At 44.2% G+C, this 19,663-nt stretch overlaps 2 protein-coding genes across 8 annotated transcripts in view; one reads left to right on the plus strand and one right to left on the minus strand.

The window, feature by feature from the left end:
• The window catches only part of LOC129866835 (homeodomain-interacting protein kinase 2-like), a 95,772-nt gene extending 81,353 nt beyond the window's left edge, over positions 1–14,419 (minus strand). For all 7 annotated transcript variants that reach the window (XM_055939806.1, XM_055939802.1, XM_055939801.1 and 4 more), the window contains exon 1: positions 14,072–14,419. In XM_055939806.1, coding sequence (XP_055795781.1) covers positions 14,072–14,090 — 19 coding nt within the window. In that variant the 5' untranslated portion in view covers positions 14,091–14,419. The remainder of the gene's footprint in view (positions 1–14,071) is intronic.
• Positions 14,420–15,998: 1,579 nt separating this feature from the next.
• LOC129866837 (thromboxane-A synthase-like) overlaps positions 15,999–19,663 on the plus strand; it is a 98,661-nt gene continuing 94,996 nt past the window's right edge. The window contains exon 1 of the mRNA XM_055939807.1: positions 15,999–16,395. The gene's annotated coding sequence lies outside the window, so the exon portion shown is untranslated. The remainder of the gene's footprint in view (positions 16,396–19,663) is intronic.

Here is a 19,663-nt window from a genome sequence, read left to right on the forward strand (position 1 = left end):
AGTTCAAAACGGTTTCAAATCTGAACCCTGAACACGTAACAACCGCCTCCCTTTTGTTGTTGTTAATTGTTGCCTTTTTATATTTAAACCAACATTGTAGTCTACAAAGCTTCCAAATGCCCTCATTTATTTGAATTTCTGAACTCTGTGCCAAACACAAAACAGTCAAGGGCCCATTGTTTGACATTTACAATGTTGGAATGCCTTGAGTAGCCTGCCTCTCCATTTAAAACACCTGAAAGAGCATGGTGTGTTTAGTGCACTGCAATTTAGCAGCATACCACAGTGGTATTTCCCCCTGTTCAGAGGCAGTATGCTGAAATGGTAATGTTCAATGTCTTCAGGGGGGATTATGTCCTCTTTCAAAGGTTCATCTGCTTTTTGAGAGGATCAACTCTATTCTGCACTCTTAGAAAAAAGGGTTCCAAAGGGGTTCTTCGACAAGGGTTCTACATGGAACCAGCATTGTTTATTATTGAACTGAAAGGGTTCTACATGGAACCAGAAAGGGTTCTTCAAAAGGTTCTCCTATGGGGCAGCCCAAAAAAATACAATTAGGCAGGTAGCCTAGTGGTTAGAGCGTTGGAATAGTAACTGAAAGGTTGCAAGGTCAAATCCCTGAGCTGAAAGGTAAAAATCTGTCGTTCTGCCCCTGAACAAGGCAGTTAACCCACTGTTCATTTACATTTACATTTAAGTCATTTAGCAGACGCTCTTATCCAGAGCGACTTACAAATTGGTGCATTCACCTTATGACATCCTAGGCTGTCATTGAAAATAAGAATTTCTTCTGACTTGTCTAGTTAAATAAAGGTTAAAAAAAATATATATAAACTTTTGTTTCTAAGAGTGTGCGCGGGAGGCCGAGGGAGGGAGGGAGGATGGAAGGAGGGGAAAATAAAGGCTGGAGGCCTTCTTGGTCTGGTTACTGACTGTGTGCTTGGCCGTTTTAATAAAGGCCTGTATAGTGGTATGCATGACAACGTGCCATGCAGCATTCTTCTCTAGAGGAGAGAGGATGAATCAAATACACAACCCTTCCTCAGTCATAGCGGGACCCTTCTCAGAGCTAACCCTCTGTGAATGTAGCAGAAACTAAGTCCAAGTTAAGACCTGGAACTCTATGTCCATGGTCCTGAACCATCTCCTTCAGCAGAATGGACAAGGTGGACACTGGACAAGGAGTCCATGTGCAGTCTGCAAGAGATCACCAGAGGCCCATCTGAGGGTTGTCTGTCTCTTAGGGATGATCCAAGACATTAAGGCATCTGTAGGAATCATCAGAGCGCATGGGGGGCAGATCACTGGTTAATGGCTTGACCTCTGTCCGTCGAGACAAAGCATTAGCTCCCCTCGGCTCTGATGGGGACAGTGGCGTGAGAGAAGAGAGGGAGCAGAACCCCTCCAACCCCTACCCTTCTCTGCTGTCCACTCCACTCAGCATCAGGGTCATCGCTATCCACCCCCCTTCCAAGAGAGAGAGACACCGTGGCGGGTGTCTGACTCTCTTATCTCTCCGTCTGTCCACACCCGTCCTTCAAGTCCCATAGCAGAGACTCTCCTGTGCCATAAGCAGCACAGAGTAAGCCAGCCTCTCAGGGGACTGGAGGTGAAAATGAATGCAGCGGTGAAGAGGAACATATTGTCTGTTTGGAGCGAGCCAGTAAGCCATGTCATTCAGCCTGGCCTTGTGAGTCTGTCTGCCTGGAACGGTCCTTAGAGGGGGTGCTAGGGCCTGTCGCTCCCCTACTGTCTCACATAAACACACACTACTCCAGGCCACTATTGACCACCCTGTCCACTTTTATAGCTCCCATCTCAGCTTATTTATAGAATAATTCCTTAGAGAGGCAGTCAGGGACAGCTAGTTAGCAGGCCACAGCCTCAGTACACAACAAAGGTCCTGTTCAACCTACAGGTAACTACTGCTGGCGGACTAGCTACCATACACACACACTACAACACAAATCCATAAGGTCACTTGTAGCCAATGCATTCCAAATCTTCTTTATAATGAATGACAAATAGTCTACTACCTAGGTGGTGGCCATGAACACGCATCTAAACGAAAAACAAAGCAGCCGCTCAGCAGTGGTTAGATAATAGATTACAGCTTGTTATTCACATGTAAAGTGCAGACGCTATAAAAAGCCACCTACCTCTATGAGGCACCTTTGGCATGGTTTCATTCTGCCACAGCCTAGCCTCTGCCTGTTTATTTATTAGACACATTTCAATAGATTATTAAAAGTTCCCAGAATTTTGCAACCCTAGCCTTGGGAGAGGGAGATAGGAGAGAGGAGAGGGGTACAGGGTGATGGCAGCATGAGCTCTATTTGAGCAGTCTTTCTTACTAATGAAAAATCACGAGCAGGGCAATTGTACAAAGCACAGCACCCAACTTCCTCTCTACAGAGACAGTGAGAGAGAGAGGGAAAAAGAGAGAGAGAGACAGGCAGGCAGACAGACAGAGACCCAGGGCAAGACAGATCAAAGAGTAAGAGAGAGTGAGAGACAGAAACAGAAAGATAGAGACAGAGCAAGAGTGAGAGAAACAGAAAGATAGAGACAAAGCAAGAGTGAGGGAGAGAGAAACAGAAAGATAGAGACAGCAAGAGAGAGTGAGAGAGAAACAGAAAGATAGTGAGACAGAGCAAGAGAGAGTGAGAGACAGAAACAGAAAGATGGAAAGAGAAAATAGAAAGGGAGAAAGCGTAACATTGCTGCTACACTAGGCATTTAACCCCACCATCCCTCTCAAAACAACTCTCTTTTAACTACTGTTTCAGGTCACCAGGCAAACACAGCGAGGCCATGCAGGGACACACACCTGATAAGCAGCCTGCCTTTCTTCTCTCTGCTTATCACCCATGTACAGTACCGACCCGACAGGCCTCTCTCCACTGCATGTTCTATCCCTCTCACTCCTAACGAGCAGCAGGACAGCAGGTTATTGTTTGTATCTATAGATACGTAGGCCTAAACGTTCAGTCACCAAAGGAGGTCTAACCATATGTGATTTAATCGTGTGTGTGTGCATGTTGAGGTGGCATGTGTGCAGTTTTTGCAGTGCTGCAAGAGCTGATCAAAGGCTGCTGTGCCAGGTTACAAAACCCCAGAGACAGACACACACAGACACACACACAACATATCAACCACCATACTTCAATCTAAAGATCGACCAATATTGGCCCTGTGGCATGTAAAGATTTCTGAAGAAACCATTAACTGTCATAGACCATAATCAGATTGTGGATCAGTCCAACATTTTCCAATGAAATGTAATTATCGACCCAGACCAAACAATCAACAGACAAGTAGAACAAGACAAAGATACCAAGCAGAGGGAATAAGGCAATAAACAATCAAAGAGAAAATACATGAAAATCAACTGGGTTTGTAAATTAACTGGGCTGCAGACAGATAGTAATAGCATTTGCGAAGGGGCATATTTGTATTACCCTAATATGATTATCTTTGGGAAAGTATTTTAATGGCTTTGCACTTGTTTCATTTCCAATATTATGAGCAGAGCAGGCTTTACATCCTCCATGCCCTCCATGATACTGTGCTGAAGATGGCAGGGAGAGAGAGAGAAAAGAGAGAAAAGAGAGAGCGAGTGAGAGAGAGAGTGAAAGAGAGAGAGAGAGAGTGAAAGAGAGCGACAGAGAGAGAGTGAAAGAGAGTGAAAGAGAGTGAAAGTGAGAGTGAGAGTGAGAGTGAGAGTGAGAGAGAGAGAGAGAGAGAGAGAGAGAGAGAGAGAGAGAGAGAGAGAGAGAGAGAGAGAGAGAGAGAGAGAGAGAGAGAGAAAAGAGAGAGACATATCCCGTTGGAATAGCATTATCTGTCAATAGGTTGTGGTTTTAGAGACATTAAGAAGCACCAACCAGTCCAGTCCAGTCCACCATGGAGGAACATTTCCTGGGGTATGGGTGTGCTTTAACACAGGCGCCAGGGGCCAAGGAGGAACCCAGGGGTCAACAGCTCTGCACTAATCTCCAACATACTGATGGAGCTACGCCTGTACTCCGGTACGACTCCCACCCATTGGAGAAACTGTACAGCCCAGCCTGGTCTCAACACCCTGCCAGGAATGAACCAAATACAGTGTGTGTGTATGTGTGCGTGTGCCCACAAAACCCAGCAGGTATTTTGAGTGACAGACACCCATAGCCCGCCCCTGCGTCTCTGCCTCGTCGGGCGGTGAACCACGACCACAGAAGAACCAGTCATACCCGATAAGTTACCCAGCGACCAATCAGGAGAGATGCAGGCAAGGTGTTTTCAAAACATGTTTGATTTTGAGCAGCAGCATTTTCGAGGAAGTGGGCTGCCTATTAGCCTGGTCTTGTCTGCTGGAGTGCAGATTGGACTGACAGACAGAATGTGTTGTAGGGACGCCATTGAGTCAATGTGTCGCATAATGATAAGAGACTAGTGCTACTCCCACTCCCTGCTCTGCTCTGAGATGGCCAGCCGTGGAGGGGACAACAGCCCCTGTCTTGAAGCTCTTTATCCCTCACACGCCAGAGCAAACAATCAATACCCACGTGTGGTTAGCCTTTCCTTATTCCTTGTCTCCCTCCGCCTCCTCCTATTCCTTTCTGTTGTCACATAGAACTTAGGGATGGGGCAGAGCATGGCACACATGCTTCCCCAGGTGACAAGGGGCATGCTATTTCAGGGGAGGGGGTTGAAACTGAGCTGAAGACCAGGAAAGGGCCATGGTGCAGAGTCATTTAGCAGCTTGGTTCCTGTTCCAATGAACTAACTGGTGGTTCTCTGAACAGGGGAGTAGCTTCCTCTCTGGAAGATCCTCCCACTCTCTTCACAGAATCCAGGAGAGGCCACAGCAACAGACCCATATCAAGCAGACAGGCACGGCCACACACCAACACACCAACTCACGTGAATTACACCTATCATTTGAGGAGGGTTGAGTTTTCAACGCAATGTGCGCTAAACATGGCAGAGACTGTCTGGTGACATAACTGCTGAGGTAATGAGGGAAACCAGCCAAGCAGCCAACTCAACTCTCCACGCAGTCTGGTTCACAGCCTAGGCAACATAAGGTCTTCAAGGATATTTACAGTGAGTATGCTCACAAATAACCAGACCTGGGTACAAATCTAAAATCCTTCAAATACTTTGAGGGTTTGCTTTAGCCTGCCTGGAGTGCTCGGTGGGCGAGCTTACACTATTCTATAACTTCCATTGCTCCAAGCAAGCTCAATCAAGTCCAGCTAAAGTATTTGAAATCATTTCAAAATGCATTTGAAACCAGATCTGCAAATACACATAACATCCAAAACCCGCTATGTAAATAGCCAAGCATCACTGTTAGTGACCACACTGTCTGCAAGCCAATAAGCACCATATCAGCTACTAGGGCGGAGGCCAGGCCTCAACTCCCTGACTCTGTTTATTTCAGGAAGTTAACGAGGCAAAAACAACAGTCCTGCAGCGCCGAAGATGGAGGACAAGCTTTCATATATCTAAAGGTCAGGTCTTGCCCTTTTTCTGAGGCGCATTCTCTGAAAAGCCAGAGCTTTTGCTAGCCCCCTGCCTGAGCGCACAGCTGCCACGGCCCATCATGGAGGACGAGGGGTGCCTGCACGTGTGTTTGCGTGTGTGTGTGCCATTAATGCTCAATGTGAGGAGACAGGTTAGAGGAGACGGGTGCACCCCTGCAACCCTTCTGCACCCCCCACGACCTCTGAGAGCACCACGGAGGCCCATGGGTCTCTCCACCCCCCTCGGCCTCTCCTGTATTTCCCCCTTTCTCTCTAACTCGCTCTGAAAAGAAGGGTCAGCTCTAAGAGCAGTGAGGCAGAGCTGTTTTTACCCATGTGCCTCAGGCTTTGAAGTGAGGAGTCGTTTCAAAGGACTGAAAGCCTGGTCTATGTAGTCATGAATGAGGCCTTGAAATAATAATAACCAACTGGCTATCAAAAAAATATATAATAAGATGAGTGAAAAGTAAAAGAAAAAAACCGAACAATCCCATTTTTCTTTGAACATAAAGTTACATTATTTTCTATTTCGGGCAGCTATGACAGTGACGAAAGCATGAGGCCATTATAGTTTCAAAATGCACTAAAGAGATAATCATGGGATGAAGTAAGATATGGGAAAGTATCTGAACTGTGGCCTGGGGAACATTCTTTTCTTTAGCTTTTGTATTTTCCCGTCAGCACGAATGGAGGACCCAGAGGCCAGTTGAATCAGTGATCTGGTGTCAGCGTTCTCTCTACCCTCCAACACACCATCAAAGCCAGTAATATCTGAGTCTTTGAGGGTAATGTTGACCACACACACGTCAGTGATAGACTGAGCAACGCCAACTAGGTGATTAGTCAGTGATCCAGCAGAAACGAAAGAGCTGAAAAAGCCCCCCCCCCGGGGCAGCCGCAGACAGCACATCTGGCCGTTTGAAGTCCTTTGTTTATCAGCCAAGTGTGTCGCTGTACCTGCAGCCATCTGTGAAGGGGCTGCCAGCCCTCCGCCAGCCAGCCGGGCGACGCTCCGCTTCCCTTCCGTGACCAAGAACGGCCCACACTCTCTCGCTCCATCAACCTCTCTCTCTGTTGTGTTGGTAAGGCCAACTCTGCTGCAACTCTGCCCAGTGCTTTTCCAATCGTTACTTCATCTAGTGCACAATGCTTCTCTCTATCTCATTTCTCTCTACACCTACTCATTGAAGGATTTTTCTTAGTTTTTACTATTTTATACATTGTAGAAAAATAGTGAAGAGATCAAAACTATGAAATAACACATATGGAATCATGTAGCAACCAAAAAAGCTTTAGATTCTTCAAAGTAGCCACCCTTTGCCTTGATGACAGCTTTGCACACTCTTGGCATTCTCTCAACCAGCTTCATGAGGAATGCTTTTCCAAGAGTCTTGAAGGAGTTCCCACATATGCTGAGCACTTGTTGGCTGCTTTTCCTTCACTCTGCGGTCCAACTCATCCCAAGGTTCATCGAGGTTGGGTGATTGTGGAGGCCATGTCATCGGATGCAGCACTCTATCACTCTCCTTCTTGGTCAAATAGCCCTTACACAGCTTGGAGGAGTGTTGTGGGTCATTGTTCTGTTGATAAACAAATGTCCCACTAAGCGCAAACCAGATGGGATGGCATATCACTGCAGAATGCTATGGTAGTCAAGCTGGTTAAGTGTTCCTTGAATTCTAAATAAATCAATGTTAGTGTCACCAGCAAAACACCCCCACACCATCACACCTCCTCCTCCATGCTTCACGTGGGAACCACACATGCGTAGATCATCCGCTCACTTATCTGCGTCTCACAAAGACACGGCGGTTGGAACCAAAAATCTCAAATCTGGACTCATTAGATCAAAGGACAGATTTCCACCGGTCTAATGTCCATTGCTCATGTTTCTTGGACCAAGCAAGTCTCTTCTTATTATTGGTGTCCTTTAGTAGTGGTTTCTTTCAGCAATTCGACCATGAAGGCCTGATTCACGCAGTCTCCTCTGAACAGTTGATGTTGAGATGTGTCTGTTACTTGAACTCTATGAAGCATTCATTTGGGCTGCAATCTGAGGTGCAGTTAACTCTAATGAACTTATCCTCTACAGCAGAGGTAACTCTGGATCTTCCTTTCCTGTGGCGGTCCTCATGAGAACCAGTTTCATCATAGTGCTTGATGGTTTTTGCAACTGCACTTGAAGAAACTTTCAAAGTTCTTGACATTTTCCGGATTGGCTGACATGTGTTAAAGTAATGATGAACTGTCATTTCTCTTTGCTTATTTGAGCTGTTCTTGCCATAATATGGACTTGGTCTTTTACCAAACAGAGCTATCTTCTGTATACCACCCGTACCTTGCCACAACACAACTGATTGTCTCAAACGCATTAAGGAAAATAAATCCACAAATTAACTTTTAACAAGGCACACTTGTTGATTGAAATGCATTCCACGTGACTACCTCATAATGCTGGTTGAGAGAATGCCAAGAGTGTACAAAGCTGTCATCAAGGCAAAGGGTGGCTACTTTGAAGAGTCTCAAATATAAAATATACTTTGATTTGTTTAACATTTTTTTGGTTACTACATGATTCCATATGTGTTATTTAATAGTTTTGATGTCTTCACTATTATTCTACAATGTAGAAAATAGTAAAAATAAAGAAAAACCCTTGAATGAGTAGGTGTGTCCAAACTCTTGACTGGTACTGTCTGTCTGTCTGTCTGTCTGTCTGTCTGTCTGTCTGTCTGTCTGTCTGTCTGTCTGTCTGTCTGTCTGTCTGTCTGTCTGTCTGTCTGTCTGTGTCTACACTAAACCCTGCTCTCTCTCTCTCCCTCTCTCCCTCTCTCCCTCTCCCCCTCTCCCCCTCTCTCCCTCTCGGAAGTAGAGGAAAGAAGACAGAGAACATGAAAGCCTTCATTAAAAATGGCCATACATTTTTCACTTTGAAAAGCTCCCATTAAAACAAAAAGAAGAGGGTGGGCAACTGGGCAGTTAAAAAATGTTCTGTTCCCTTTGTGCAGTAACTGTACTGTACCCATCCTGCAATAACAATCCTTTAGATACTGTAGACTGTAGTCTATACACAATGGTGAAGATATCCTACTGAGCTTACACTGGTTGAATCAACATTGTTTCCACATCATTTCAATAAAATTATACTGAACCAACATGGAATAGATGTTGAATTGACGTCTGTGCCCAGTGGGATCATTGGACAGTATTGGGCCCTGGCTCCATGAGTGTAATGTGACATTCCATGATGAAAGGCTAGAAGACCCTGTCTGTGATAAAGAACCAGTCTGTTGTTCTTCCAAAGAATGCCATGCCAAATGGACTGGGTATGGGGGGATATTATCCAAAACAATAGGATTAAGGGCCTGGACAATGTCCACCACCAAACAGGCTGGTATGCGGGGTGGGCTGGGCTGGGCCGGGACGATAGGGGAGGGAGGGGTGGGAGGCAAGATTACGAGAGCACAAAAGCTGTCGCTACAGAAGCCCCCACAGGCCCTAAACGCCCCCCCCCCCCCCCCCCCCCCCCAAAACCGGGCTTCCAATCTGTCCATTGGTGTCACATGGGTTGAGTCTGAGCTGACCAATGGCTTCTCATCTCACAATCAAACAGAGTGGTATTTGGGGGTGGGGAAGTGGGGATGGAGCAGGGTGGGGACATGGAGGAGAGCTGCTGGAATCACCAGGCAACCAGGCCTGAGGAGGCAACACAAAAAAACACACAGAAAGATTGCCACCTCGAAGCTCTGCCGTTCTGCTGCACAGAAGTCATTTACGAACCAGAAATGACTATACAATGAATAGCTTAACAAATACAACTTCCATTTACTCTATCCAGGGACAATGTCTCCTTAAAGATGAAAGAAATAGCAAGCAGAGACACGCAATACTTAAGCAGAACACAAACCACAGCATCCAGATAGAGCTGGATGTACTGCACAAGACCTGCTTGTCAGAGTCAGAGCCACAGGCAGCTGCTCTATACAAACTGACAGCAAACACAGAGCAACAACAGAACTGCCTGCTGGAAGAAGGCCTTCGCACACGTATAACACTCTGTACGGAAATGCCTTCTGTCAGCACTGAGCAGCACATCCCCAGCCAAAAACTCACTCCCCCTCAAAACACTGAGCACACTAGCAGCAACTCACGTTAAAACGTGAGTTGTCCTCCAAAGACTCACACTGTCCTCCAAGAGTGGGAGTGGTCCTTGCAGCCTTGAATGTTGCCAGTGCTGAGTTTTTCGAGGAATCGAGGAATTATGCACACTTGGACTAATGAAATAATCTGAATAAATTGCTCCTCGTTCTAATCTCTCTATCTGTCCCCATACCAATGTTTTTATGGGAACATGTTGAATGAACAGAATAGAGCCTGTAGAAATAGGCCACACACAGTAACGTTACAGTCCCATTGACGTTTTGCCTGTGAATGCTTTGTTCAGCCTGACCTCTAACCTGTCATTTCAGCTCGGTCAGAACTCAACCCGCGCCCATCTGTTCCTCACCAAACCGCCAGAGCAGCACACCTGTGAACCATTTCACCAGACAGACACATCAGAGGGATCCCATATCCCTCCCGCTTTCACCGAGATCTGGCTAACACACACTCACTGTCTGCTCTCATCAAACTCACATTGATTATGCCGTATTCCTAGTACCACCTCTCCCTGGCGTAGCTTATTCTATGACACGCTTTCACAAATCAATACCTCCAAGAACCTGAACAGTGAACACTAGATTCTCATTTCCTTTTCACATAGACTATTTTGAATAATGCAAAGGGGATGTTTGTAACATTCTGCGGCATGTCAATTTTCATAACATTTACCAGCAGACGTCAAATAAGCAACTGCACCAATGGGATGAGGGGGAAAGAATCTGCACGCTGAAGTGAAAGCATGTGATCGGCTTAAACTCTCGCAGCGAGCTACCTGTGCATCGACAACACAGGGAGAACGACGATCACTACTACGTACAGATCTGCCGACTACCCAAGCTATGTCACTAGCTAAACTCTCATAACTCTCCGCTCCGCATTGAAACATAATCGCCGGGAAGCTCCGTTCTAACTTAGTAAGGGGTGACTTGGCCCCAAATTCTTGCGGTTTTGCTGGACTTCTAATCAAAGTTGAAACCCTGTGACCTTGGAATGAAAACTGGGGTCACGGCCCTACGAGGACGATACCAATCAGCCAGCTACCAACAACAGAGTGAGAGAGGTGGCAGACCTCAGCCTTTCCCTCTCTCTGCCTTTACATACCCACTGACACAGAGCAAGAAGGGCACTCACCCCATAGAAGACAGGGAGTGGTGTCGAAACCTCTCCCTCCACCCCCAGTTCCCTCTTCTCCTAGTATGTCTCTCGGAGCCACAGAGAAGTCAAACACACAGCTACACATGAACAGCAGTGCTAGGCTAGCCTACAATCCCTGTCACCACCACCACAATCATCATCATCTCAGCGGCAGCCTCTGATCTATTCTCTGTCCATTTTTCAATGAGAGTGTCTCCGGCCTTGCGAATGCTCTGTAAGATATTGTTTGACCTGAGAGACAGATCCACAAATTAAGCTGTCTGGTGCCCTGCTCTGAGCTGTCTGGTGCCCTGCTCTGGGCTGTCTGGTGCCCTGCTCTGGGCTGTCTGGTGCCCTGCTCTGGGCTGTCTGGTGCCCTGCTCTGAGCTGTCTGGTGCCCTGCTCTGGGCTGTCTGGTGCCCTGCTCTGAGCTGTCTGGTGCCCTGCTCTGGGCTGTCTGGTGCCCTGCTCTGAGCTGTCTGGTGCCCTGCTCTGAGCTGTCTGGTGCCCTGCTCTGAGCTGTCTGGTGCCCTGCTCTGGGCTGTCTGGTGCCCTGCTCTGAGCTGTCTGGTGCCCTGCTCTGAGCTGTCTGGTGCCCTGCTCTGAGCTGTCTGGTGCCCTGCTCTGGGCTGTCTGGTGCCCTGCTCTGAGCTGTCTGGTGCCCTGCTCTGGGCTGTCTGGTGCCCTGCTCTGAGCTGTCTGGTGCCCTGCTCTGGGCTGTCTGGCGCCCACTGCCCCCCCCCCCCCCCCCCTCTCTAACCCCCCCCCCCCCCCCCCCCCCCCCAACCCCCACTTTCCCCTGACTGGGACATGAGTCTGTGTCTGAATACTAGCTTTTCCACAGCTGGGGGCTGCTGATCTTGCTCCCTCCATCATACATTCATCAACGTGTCAGTTTGGGTTATGAGACTGGGCAGCCAGAGCGCTGGGCAGCCAGAGCTTAGAATAACACACAAACTCAACAGGGCAGAGACAGGCAGGGCGGCAAGACTGGCACATCTGGCTCCGAACCATCACTACCACAGCGTCCCATAAGACACTAACTCACCTACTCTCTGATTCTCTTTCTCCATAGGCACACTGTTGATCAAATCAAATACCAGTGGTTTGTTGGTACTAAATTGATCATGAGAAAAAACCTTGAGGGGGGGGGGGGGGGCAGTGCCTACTGCACAGTACCTTTAACATTTTACTACAGTGGGCTAAATCAGGGTCACACAGTGTTTCTTGGTAGTCTTAAACTTTGAAACAAAATGGGCTTAAAAAAAAGAAGACACCTGTACCGTGTCAGATATAGAGGTGAAATGTATTCAGTTTGCACCCCAATATTACATCACAGAAGACTGAGATATTTTTAAAAAACGTTTCACATAGCAACACCGGATTTTCTGCTGGTTTATTAATTATGAAAAATATGAATAACATTCCACTCATGAGGCCACAGTAATGTGACTGTAGGATAGGGCTACAGATTCGGGAGGGAGATGTTTCAGTCTTGGTTATTGAATGTCCACAGAATTCCAGCATCATGATGGTCTCTTTGCACATGGATGGTCCCTGTCACCATTTTCCACCAGTGGATGTGGCCATTTCCATTGCTGTTCCTGGCTGCTGCTCCACATAGCAGGCGAGAACAGAGAAGGTAGACAATTAATTCCTCAGCTTCTCGCCATGATGAAAGGAAAGCCAGAGAATGCCATTCCAACTAATTACCTTGCACAGTGGAGTCTCATTTCAACTCTCCTTTTCATGCTAATGCAAACCTATTTGGCTGTTGAGTTTAACACGCAGAGCTCTCTAGCCAGTCTGCAACTAATCAGTCTGGCTGGATTGGCATAAAGGATATGACCATGAATGTAGCCTACTTTTCACAGATCTAGTGAAACGAATTGCCTACTAAATAATCAGTCACTTGTCCCTCTCTAACTATAGTTTCAGCTGTAGCCTATGATTCATGAGGAAATAGACCTAAATTGGAATTACATGCTTCCTAACAATTACTAGGCCTACACTATTTGTTTTTGTCATAATTTAGGCCTATGCCAACTTTCACATTTTCAACAACAAATGAATGAATCCAAACTAAACGTGATTGTATATGTAGTTACTGGTTTGTTACAAAGGGTTATGTTCCAAGTTACACCAGCAGAGGGAGCACGGACTAATAGTAAAATACACAAACGGCAATAATAAAAACATACATTTTCAGATTACACCCTAACCAAAAAAGAAAGTAATGGTTCCTTTTTGGGGGTTAATGACAAGAATATATGTCAAAAACAATCTGCAGTGTAATTCTAAAGAGCATGGAGGTGTATTGTGCAGTAGCCTTTAATACGAAAAGATTATGGATATTAGTAGATGACCAAATAGCATTTGCCCTGGTAGTCATCACAACATGTAGCTACTGTATAGAAAATTACAATTGTACCATAGCCATGAGACCTGTCTCTATCTGGTCTGCCTTATTCCAAGAATTAAGGCTCTTTACCTTGTGAGACATTGTAACAGAACAAAATAGAATCGCACTCTACTCGTATGTCTTTAGGGCATAGCATTTTTCCTAAACATGCTGAGTACAATTCTCTCAATGGGATTAGTCACAGACGTAATGCAGCAACAGCAGTATGCTACATAAGCATGTCTTTGCTTTTGGTTGAAAATCTATCTTTGCACAAATGAATAAACGTTATGGAGCACTAAACATTAACCAGAAATTGAAAGTGTAGGTTTTAAATGGAGATAAATTAGGCTAAATTTGCTCTCCGGTTGCGTGACTATGTGCGAACTGCGATGTTCTTTCTTCTCGCCCTTTCTCTCTCCTCTGTGGGCTATAGAGCAATGGTGTAATTTCCACACCAATACTATTTGGAATCAAATGCAATAGCTTTCAAAGGAAGATTTCGAAATGTATTTGTAGCCGACTTGATTAAAATCGTGGGATATCACACGGGAACATCACAAGAGAATAATTATGACGGCTAGGGATGCAGACTGTAGCCTACATAATGATTCGACCATCGATGTCACACTACATGTTTGCAACCAGAGCAATAACTATTATGACAAAGTGATACATATTATCAAACTAATATGGAGCAAAACTAAACACTAAACAGAAAATGCATAATTCTATCATTTTGCGATACAAAGAAGCGATAGGGTGCAAGACAGTTATCTCTCTTGCCTCTTTCTTATTTACAATATTATTTTATACAAGACTGGTTGACCACAAAAAGACTTCAGATATAAAGATATCTTACCTTCGTATACAGGGGCCATCGGTGCAAGGACTTCTGTTATTCATGGCAAAAAATAAAGCGAGATATCTGTTCAGAACTCAGTAAAAATCTGCCATCTTGAGCCACTGACAGAGTCGCTGTCTCCTGCATTACTAGCTCAGTTCATTAGTGAGAAGAAAAATCTAAAATCCCATCCAAGGTTACAAATTCGTGCTCAGTCCACGGGGAAAATATAGTGTATTATTTCTGCAACAAAACCCCGTCGATTGTGAATTGTTTTGGCTCAAATGTTGAGCCAAATTGCAGGATGACTTCAGCTAGTGTACGACATGTCTGTAGAGTCCCTGCAAAAGTTGCAATGCGAGCGGAGCGAGTTTGGTGTACAATATAGTCAATTGACTATCGAGTCGATCCTAGTCTTAACTGTTACATTGTAGTGTAACTTTGTAACTATTAATTCATAACGTTGAATGGGATTTGATATTTGGAGAAAAGGCCTACATATAAAAATGTATATCAAATAATAGTGGGTTATAGGTTAAATGCATGTGGATGTGGTAGCCTAGTTTTCATTTGTTAAAACATGGGCCTATAGGCCTTTTGTTTTATAATTTTCTCAATAAAAATACAAACCGAATCCTTCCCTACTGTGCAAAATGTTTTTAGACATCTCACCTGTCTGATTCATGTAATATATTTAAGAAACATAAAAAAAGTGTGTCTAGCAGTGCTTCCGGAACTCGGTCCTGGGGACCCCAGGGGATGCAGGTTTGGGTTTTGCCCGAGCACTACACAGCGGATTCCAATAATGAACGTTTAATGATGACTTGAGTATTGAATCACTTGTGTAGTTTTAGGGCAAAAAACAAAACGTGCACTACTTGGGGTCCCCAGCATCGAGTTTGGGGAACACTGGTCTACAGGCTAACTGCAATCATTAATTAAACTGTAATTAAGATGACGTGTTTAATATTAGGAGGATGCCAATCTCCTCCAGATTGGCATCCTCCTAATATTAAAAACGACATCCTAATTTACACAAATAGTATCAGGTGCGTAGTAACCTCATTTTAAACATTTTTATTGACATAAGCTCTACAGGAACAAACGCAAATGTAACATCATGAACTATTATGCAATAACCCAGTATAAAGTATCGCTGGGTCTAGTTTTCGAAATGCGCATTTGCATAGTGTTGAATGATTCTGTGGGCCATTCGTCGTGCCTGTATCAAGCACTCATCATACCGCATGACGACACTGTATTTTCACAGAGCGAACTAGACAGGAATCAGATGACATAGCTCACACAGATGTGAGTACTCTGTCATTTACTAGCAACATTAAAATTCACCCTCTGCACTATTTTCCCCAGTCACACCCCGGTACATTTTAGATTCTTAACCAGAAAAGGGGCGTTATTTATTTGCACCATGTTTATAAGAGTATAACAAATAATGTGCAGTGATGTAAACATAGGATTCGTATAGAACCATCACTAAAATAATACGTTCAGCAGGTTATTATGGATATTTTGAATGCATGAGTCTAAAACAAAACACATGGTGGATAAATGAATGGATGAATGCATTACATACTATGTGTGATGTAACTGGGCAATATTAGTCAAATTGTGGAAAAAGGACAGACTCATGTTTTTAGTCTACTATTTATGTATGCTACTTGTGAGACCATACGGTGGTGCCAGTTAAATAACATCAAGAACATCATGTGATTGTAGGCCTATAGCCTATTTACCAATCTGGACTCTAAAGTCAGTGCCCTTTCAACTTTGCGTGCACCGCACCTTGTTCGACATCCTCCTCGTCCTCTCCACGCAGCGACTTCTGCAGCTGATCAAATTTGATCTGAGTCACGCATACCCATAGAATTAGGAGTTAATATACTAATAGGATCTCGTACCATTGAAGCCATCATCTGGAATCCTGAAACAATTAAAAGTACAATAAGAACTGATCCCCTGTTCTCCATAAAGTCAGCCATAACCCTACAGCATATAGCCCAATGCTAGACAAGAAAGCATATTCTAGTTCAGGGCCACGGTTAACTAGGCTACTAACAGTATCATATATGACTGATAACTATCTCTGTTATACATGCACATATGATAGTATATTATCTGAAGAGCAATACAAGTGCATTGCAATATAGCCTATCTTTATCGGATCAGCTGCCTTTGCTTGAGCAAAAAGACTTCAACTACCAGGGAGAAAAGTCCACGCAGAAATGTAGTCCTTCTAAAGAACTACAGTACGTATTCTTCTCTTCCGTGTCAACAACCAGAAGTGATCTAACAACTATAGTCTACAATCGAGTAATAACGAGGTAAGAACTAAAACATAAATAGATACAGTAACCCTGTGTCATTTTGTTCACTCTCTGTAACACTTGAAGCTTCGAGGGACTGGCGTAAAGTGTCTAAATGTACCAGTTGTGATCACGTGCAACCATCAGTGACATAACGCAACATTGCAGCATTATCAAACACCAGTCAATCGTATTACAATGCAAATGTGTCATAATTAAACGATCACACATTTTGACTTGGGTTATTTGATAGTTAGCACCATATTTGTTGACCTCAGATTCTACGATATCAGTCGTATTAGGCTACATAATGTGACACTAACTCAATGCAATGTAGCCATTTCTTTTACACGGTATTGGTCGGGACATAGTACGATTTATCAGTCTCTGTACATGGCTTGGACAATCTTTAACATACATTAACGAATTGTTGAATCACATGAAAGGAAACGGGCAAAGTGCTGTTTGAAATTGTACTAGAAATTAGAATATAGTTGTATTAGGCTACATGTCATTACGCCAATAAAGTAAAACGTGGTGAATACAAATGTATGGTAGGCTATCTGTACAACTTAACGACCCAGAAATGGTATAATCTTATTTAGAAGTTTTGATTTTTTCCTTTATTAATAATAGTATTAATTAATTATAGTATCTTTATATAAGCCATTACATTTACATTTCAGCTATTTAGCAGATGCTCTTATCCAGAGCAACTTACAGTTATTGCATTTATCTTAAGATAACTAGGTAGTACAACCACATATCTCAGTCATAGTAAGTACATTTTTCCTCAATAAAGTAGCTATCAGCAAAGTCAGTGGGCTGTGGCATTATTTTAAGGTACTCTTTGAAGAGGTAACGTTTCAATTTCTTTTTACTCTGGGAGGGACACAGTGGTGTTGTCAACTGTGATGGAGAGGTCTCGGCACTCCCTGGGAGGAAGAGCAGCTCGGTCTTGTTGAGGTTGAGCTTGAGGTGGTGGGCCGACATCCAGGCTGAGATATCTGCCAGGCATGCAGATGCGTGTCACCACCTGGGTGTCAGAAGGGGGGAAGGAGAAAATTAGTTGAGTGTCATCTGATAGTTCACAGTGTCGAAGGCAGCAGATAGATCTAGGAGGATGAGAACAGAGAGTGGAACTTTGTGAGTGTAATGTTTATGTTTATATTGTTTATTTTACTTTTGTTTATGATCTATTTCACTTGCTTTGGCAATGTAAAGAACTGTTTCCCATGCCAAAAAAGCCCTTTGAATTGAATTGCGTGAGTCAGCTTTGGCAGTGTGGAGAGCCACCGTGACACAGAGAAGAGCAGTCTCAGTTGAGTGACCCGTCTTGAAGCCTGATTGGTTAGGGTCAAGAAAGTCGTTCTGAGAGAGATAGCGAGAGAGTTTGTCAGAGACAGCACATTCAAGTGTTTTGGAAAGAAAAATAAAGAAGGGATAAGGCCATAATAGATTAAGGGATTTTTGATTGAGGTTACCTTAGGTGATGTGTGAAATGCTTCTAAAGCAAATATTTCACTAACTGGATTCTAAATTCCTACAGAAGTCTAGTCTGAATAATTAATTTCACAAGCATGTTGTAGTCTTTTGGAAATAATGTCAGAATCTTCCATATTCCTCTGTATAGTGACCTGAATTACCCAGACCCATATGATCATCCGCTATGTCATGGTTCACATATTGTGTTAAAGATCGACTGAATACTGAATGTTTCCCACAGGCTGATCGACTTTAACAGATATATTAAGACAGATGAAAGCATCAGAATGTTCAAAATGGGTAATCGTTTGAAAGGTCTTATAAGTCAATTTAATAAGTCATATTTAGCCTAAATGTGTTGATTTCCTGCTGTTATCTCCCCGCTGTACTGCTGCATGTTGTGTATCATTGAGTCAGTAATGATCCTTTATATGCTCTAGTCAGTCTAGTGTACAAATCCAATATCTCTTTCGATTACACTGTTGATTTAGTAATATTTTTTATAAAATATATTTTGTACCTTTATTTTGACAGGGAGATTGTAACATTCGTCTTGTGGTGCATGAACGGACCAAGGCGCAGCGGGTGATGAATACATAACAATTTTATTTACAACAAGACGAAAACACTAACGAACACTAGAACAAACTACAAAACAATAAACGAAGGCAACAGACCTGAAACAAACGAACTTACATATAGACGAAGAACGCACGAACAGACTACCTACAACGAACAAACAAACGAAACAGTCCCATGTGGAAAACACAGACACAGGAACAATCACCCACAGACAAACAGTGAGAACAACCTACCTTAATATGGCTCTCAATCAGAGGAAACGTCAAACACCTGCCTCTAATTGAGAGCCATACCAGGCAACCCATTAACCCAACATAGAAAACACATAACATAGATTACCCACCCAAACTCACGCCCTGACCAATTAAACACATACCAAACAACAGAAAAGAGGTCAGGAACGTGACAGAGATAATGCTGAGACCAAGGTCTCTTAAAAAAATACATATTAAAATACAATATACACATTAAGTTACACATCCATATACATATTAAAATCCAAGTTATTATACACAAAAATACATGAACAGCAAAACACAATAACAACCACATTCTTCAGTGTAAAGTGTAACAGCTGTCTGAAATGCCCTAGAGGCAGCAATTCCTCATATATATATTCTTTACCCCTTTTTCGTGGTATCCAATTGGTAGTTACAGTCTTGTCCCGTCACTGCAACTCCCGTACAAACTCGGGAGAGGCAAAGGTTGAGAGCTGTGCTTCCTCCAAAACACAACCCAGCCAAGCCACACTGCTTCTTGACACAACACCCGCTTAAATCGCACCAATGTCGCACCAATGTGTCGGAGGAAACACTGTACACCTGGCGACCGTGTCAGCATGCATTGCACCCGGCCCACCAGGAGACACCATCCAATGTACATCAGAGACAATTTTACGTGATATGGAGAATAACATATACTTTGTTTGCACGATGGGACAAGAACATCCCTGCTGGCCCTAACCCAGACGATGCTGGGCCAATTGTGCGCCGCCTCATGGGTCTCCCGCTCGCGGCCAGCTGCGACAGAGCCTGGACTCGAACCAGGATCTCTAGTGGCACACTGCGCCACTCAGGAGTCCCTAATTCCTCATATTTTAAAGTGCATTGGAGATCATTCCACATGTAATGTGCAAAAAAACTGAAAGCAGATCTACCCAACTCAGTGGAGATGGAAGGGATCTCCAGAGTTAGCCATCCCTGAGACCGGGTCTGGTATC

This window comes from Salvelinus fontinalis, chromosome 12 (assembly GCF_029448725.1).
Source record: "Salvelinus fontinalis isolate EN_2023a chromosome 12, ASM2944872v1, whole genome shotgun sequence".
Taxonomy (NCBI): Eukaryota; Metazoa; Chordata; class Actinopteri; order Salmoniformes; family Salmonidae; genus Salvelinus; species Salvelinus fontinalis.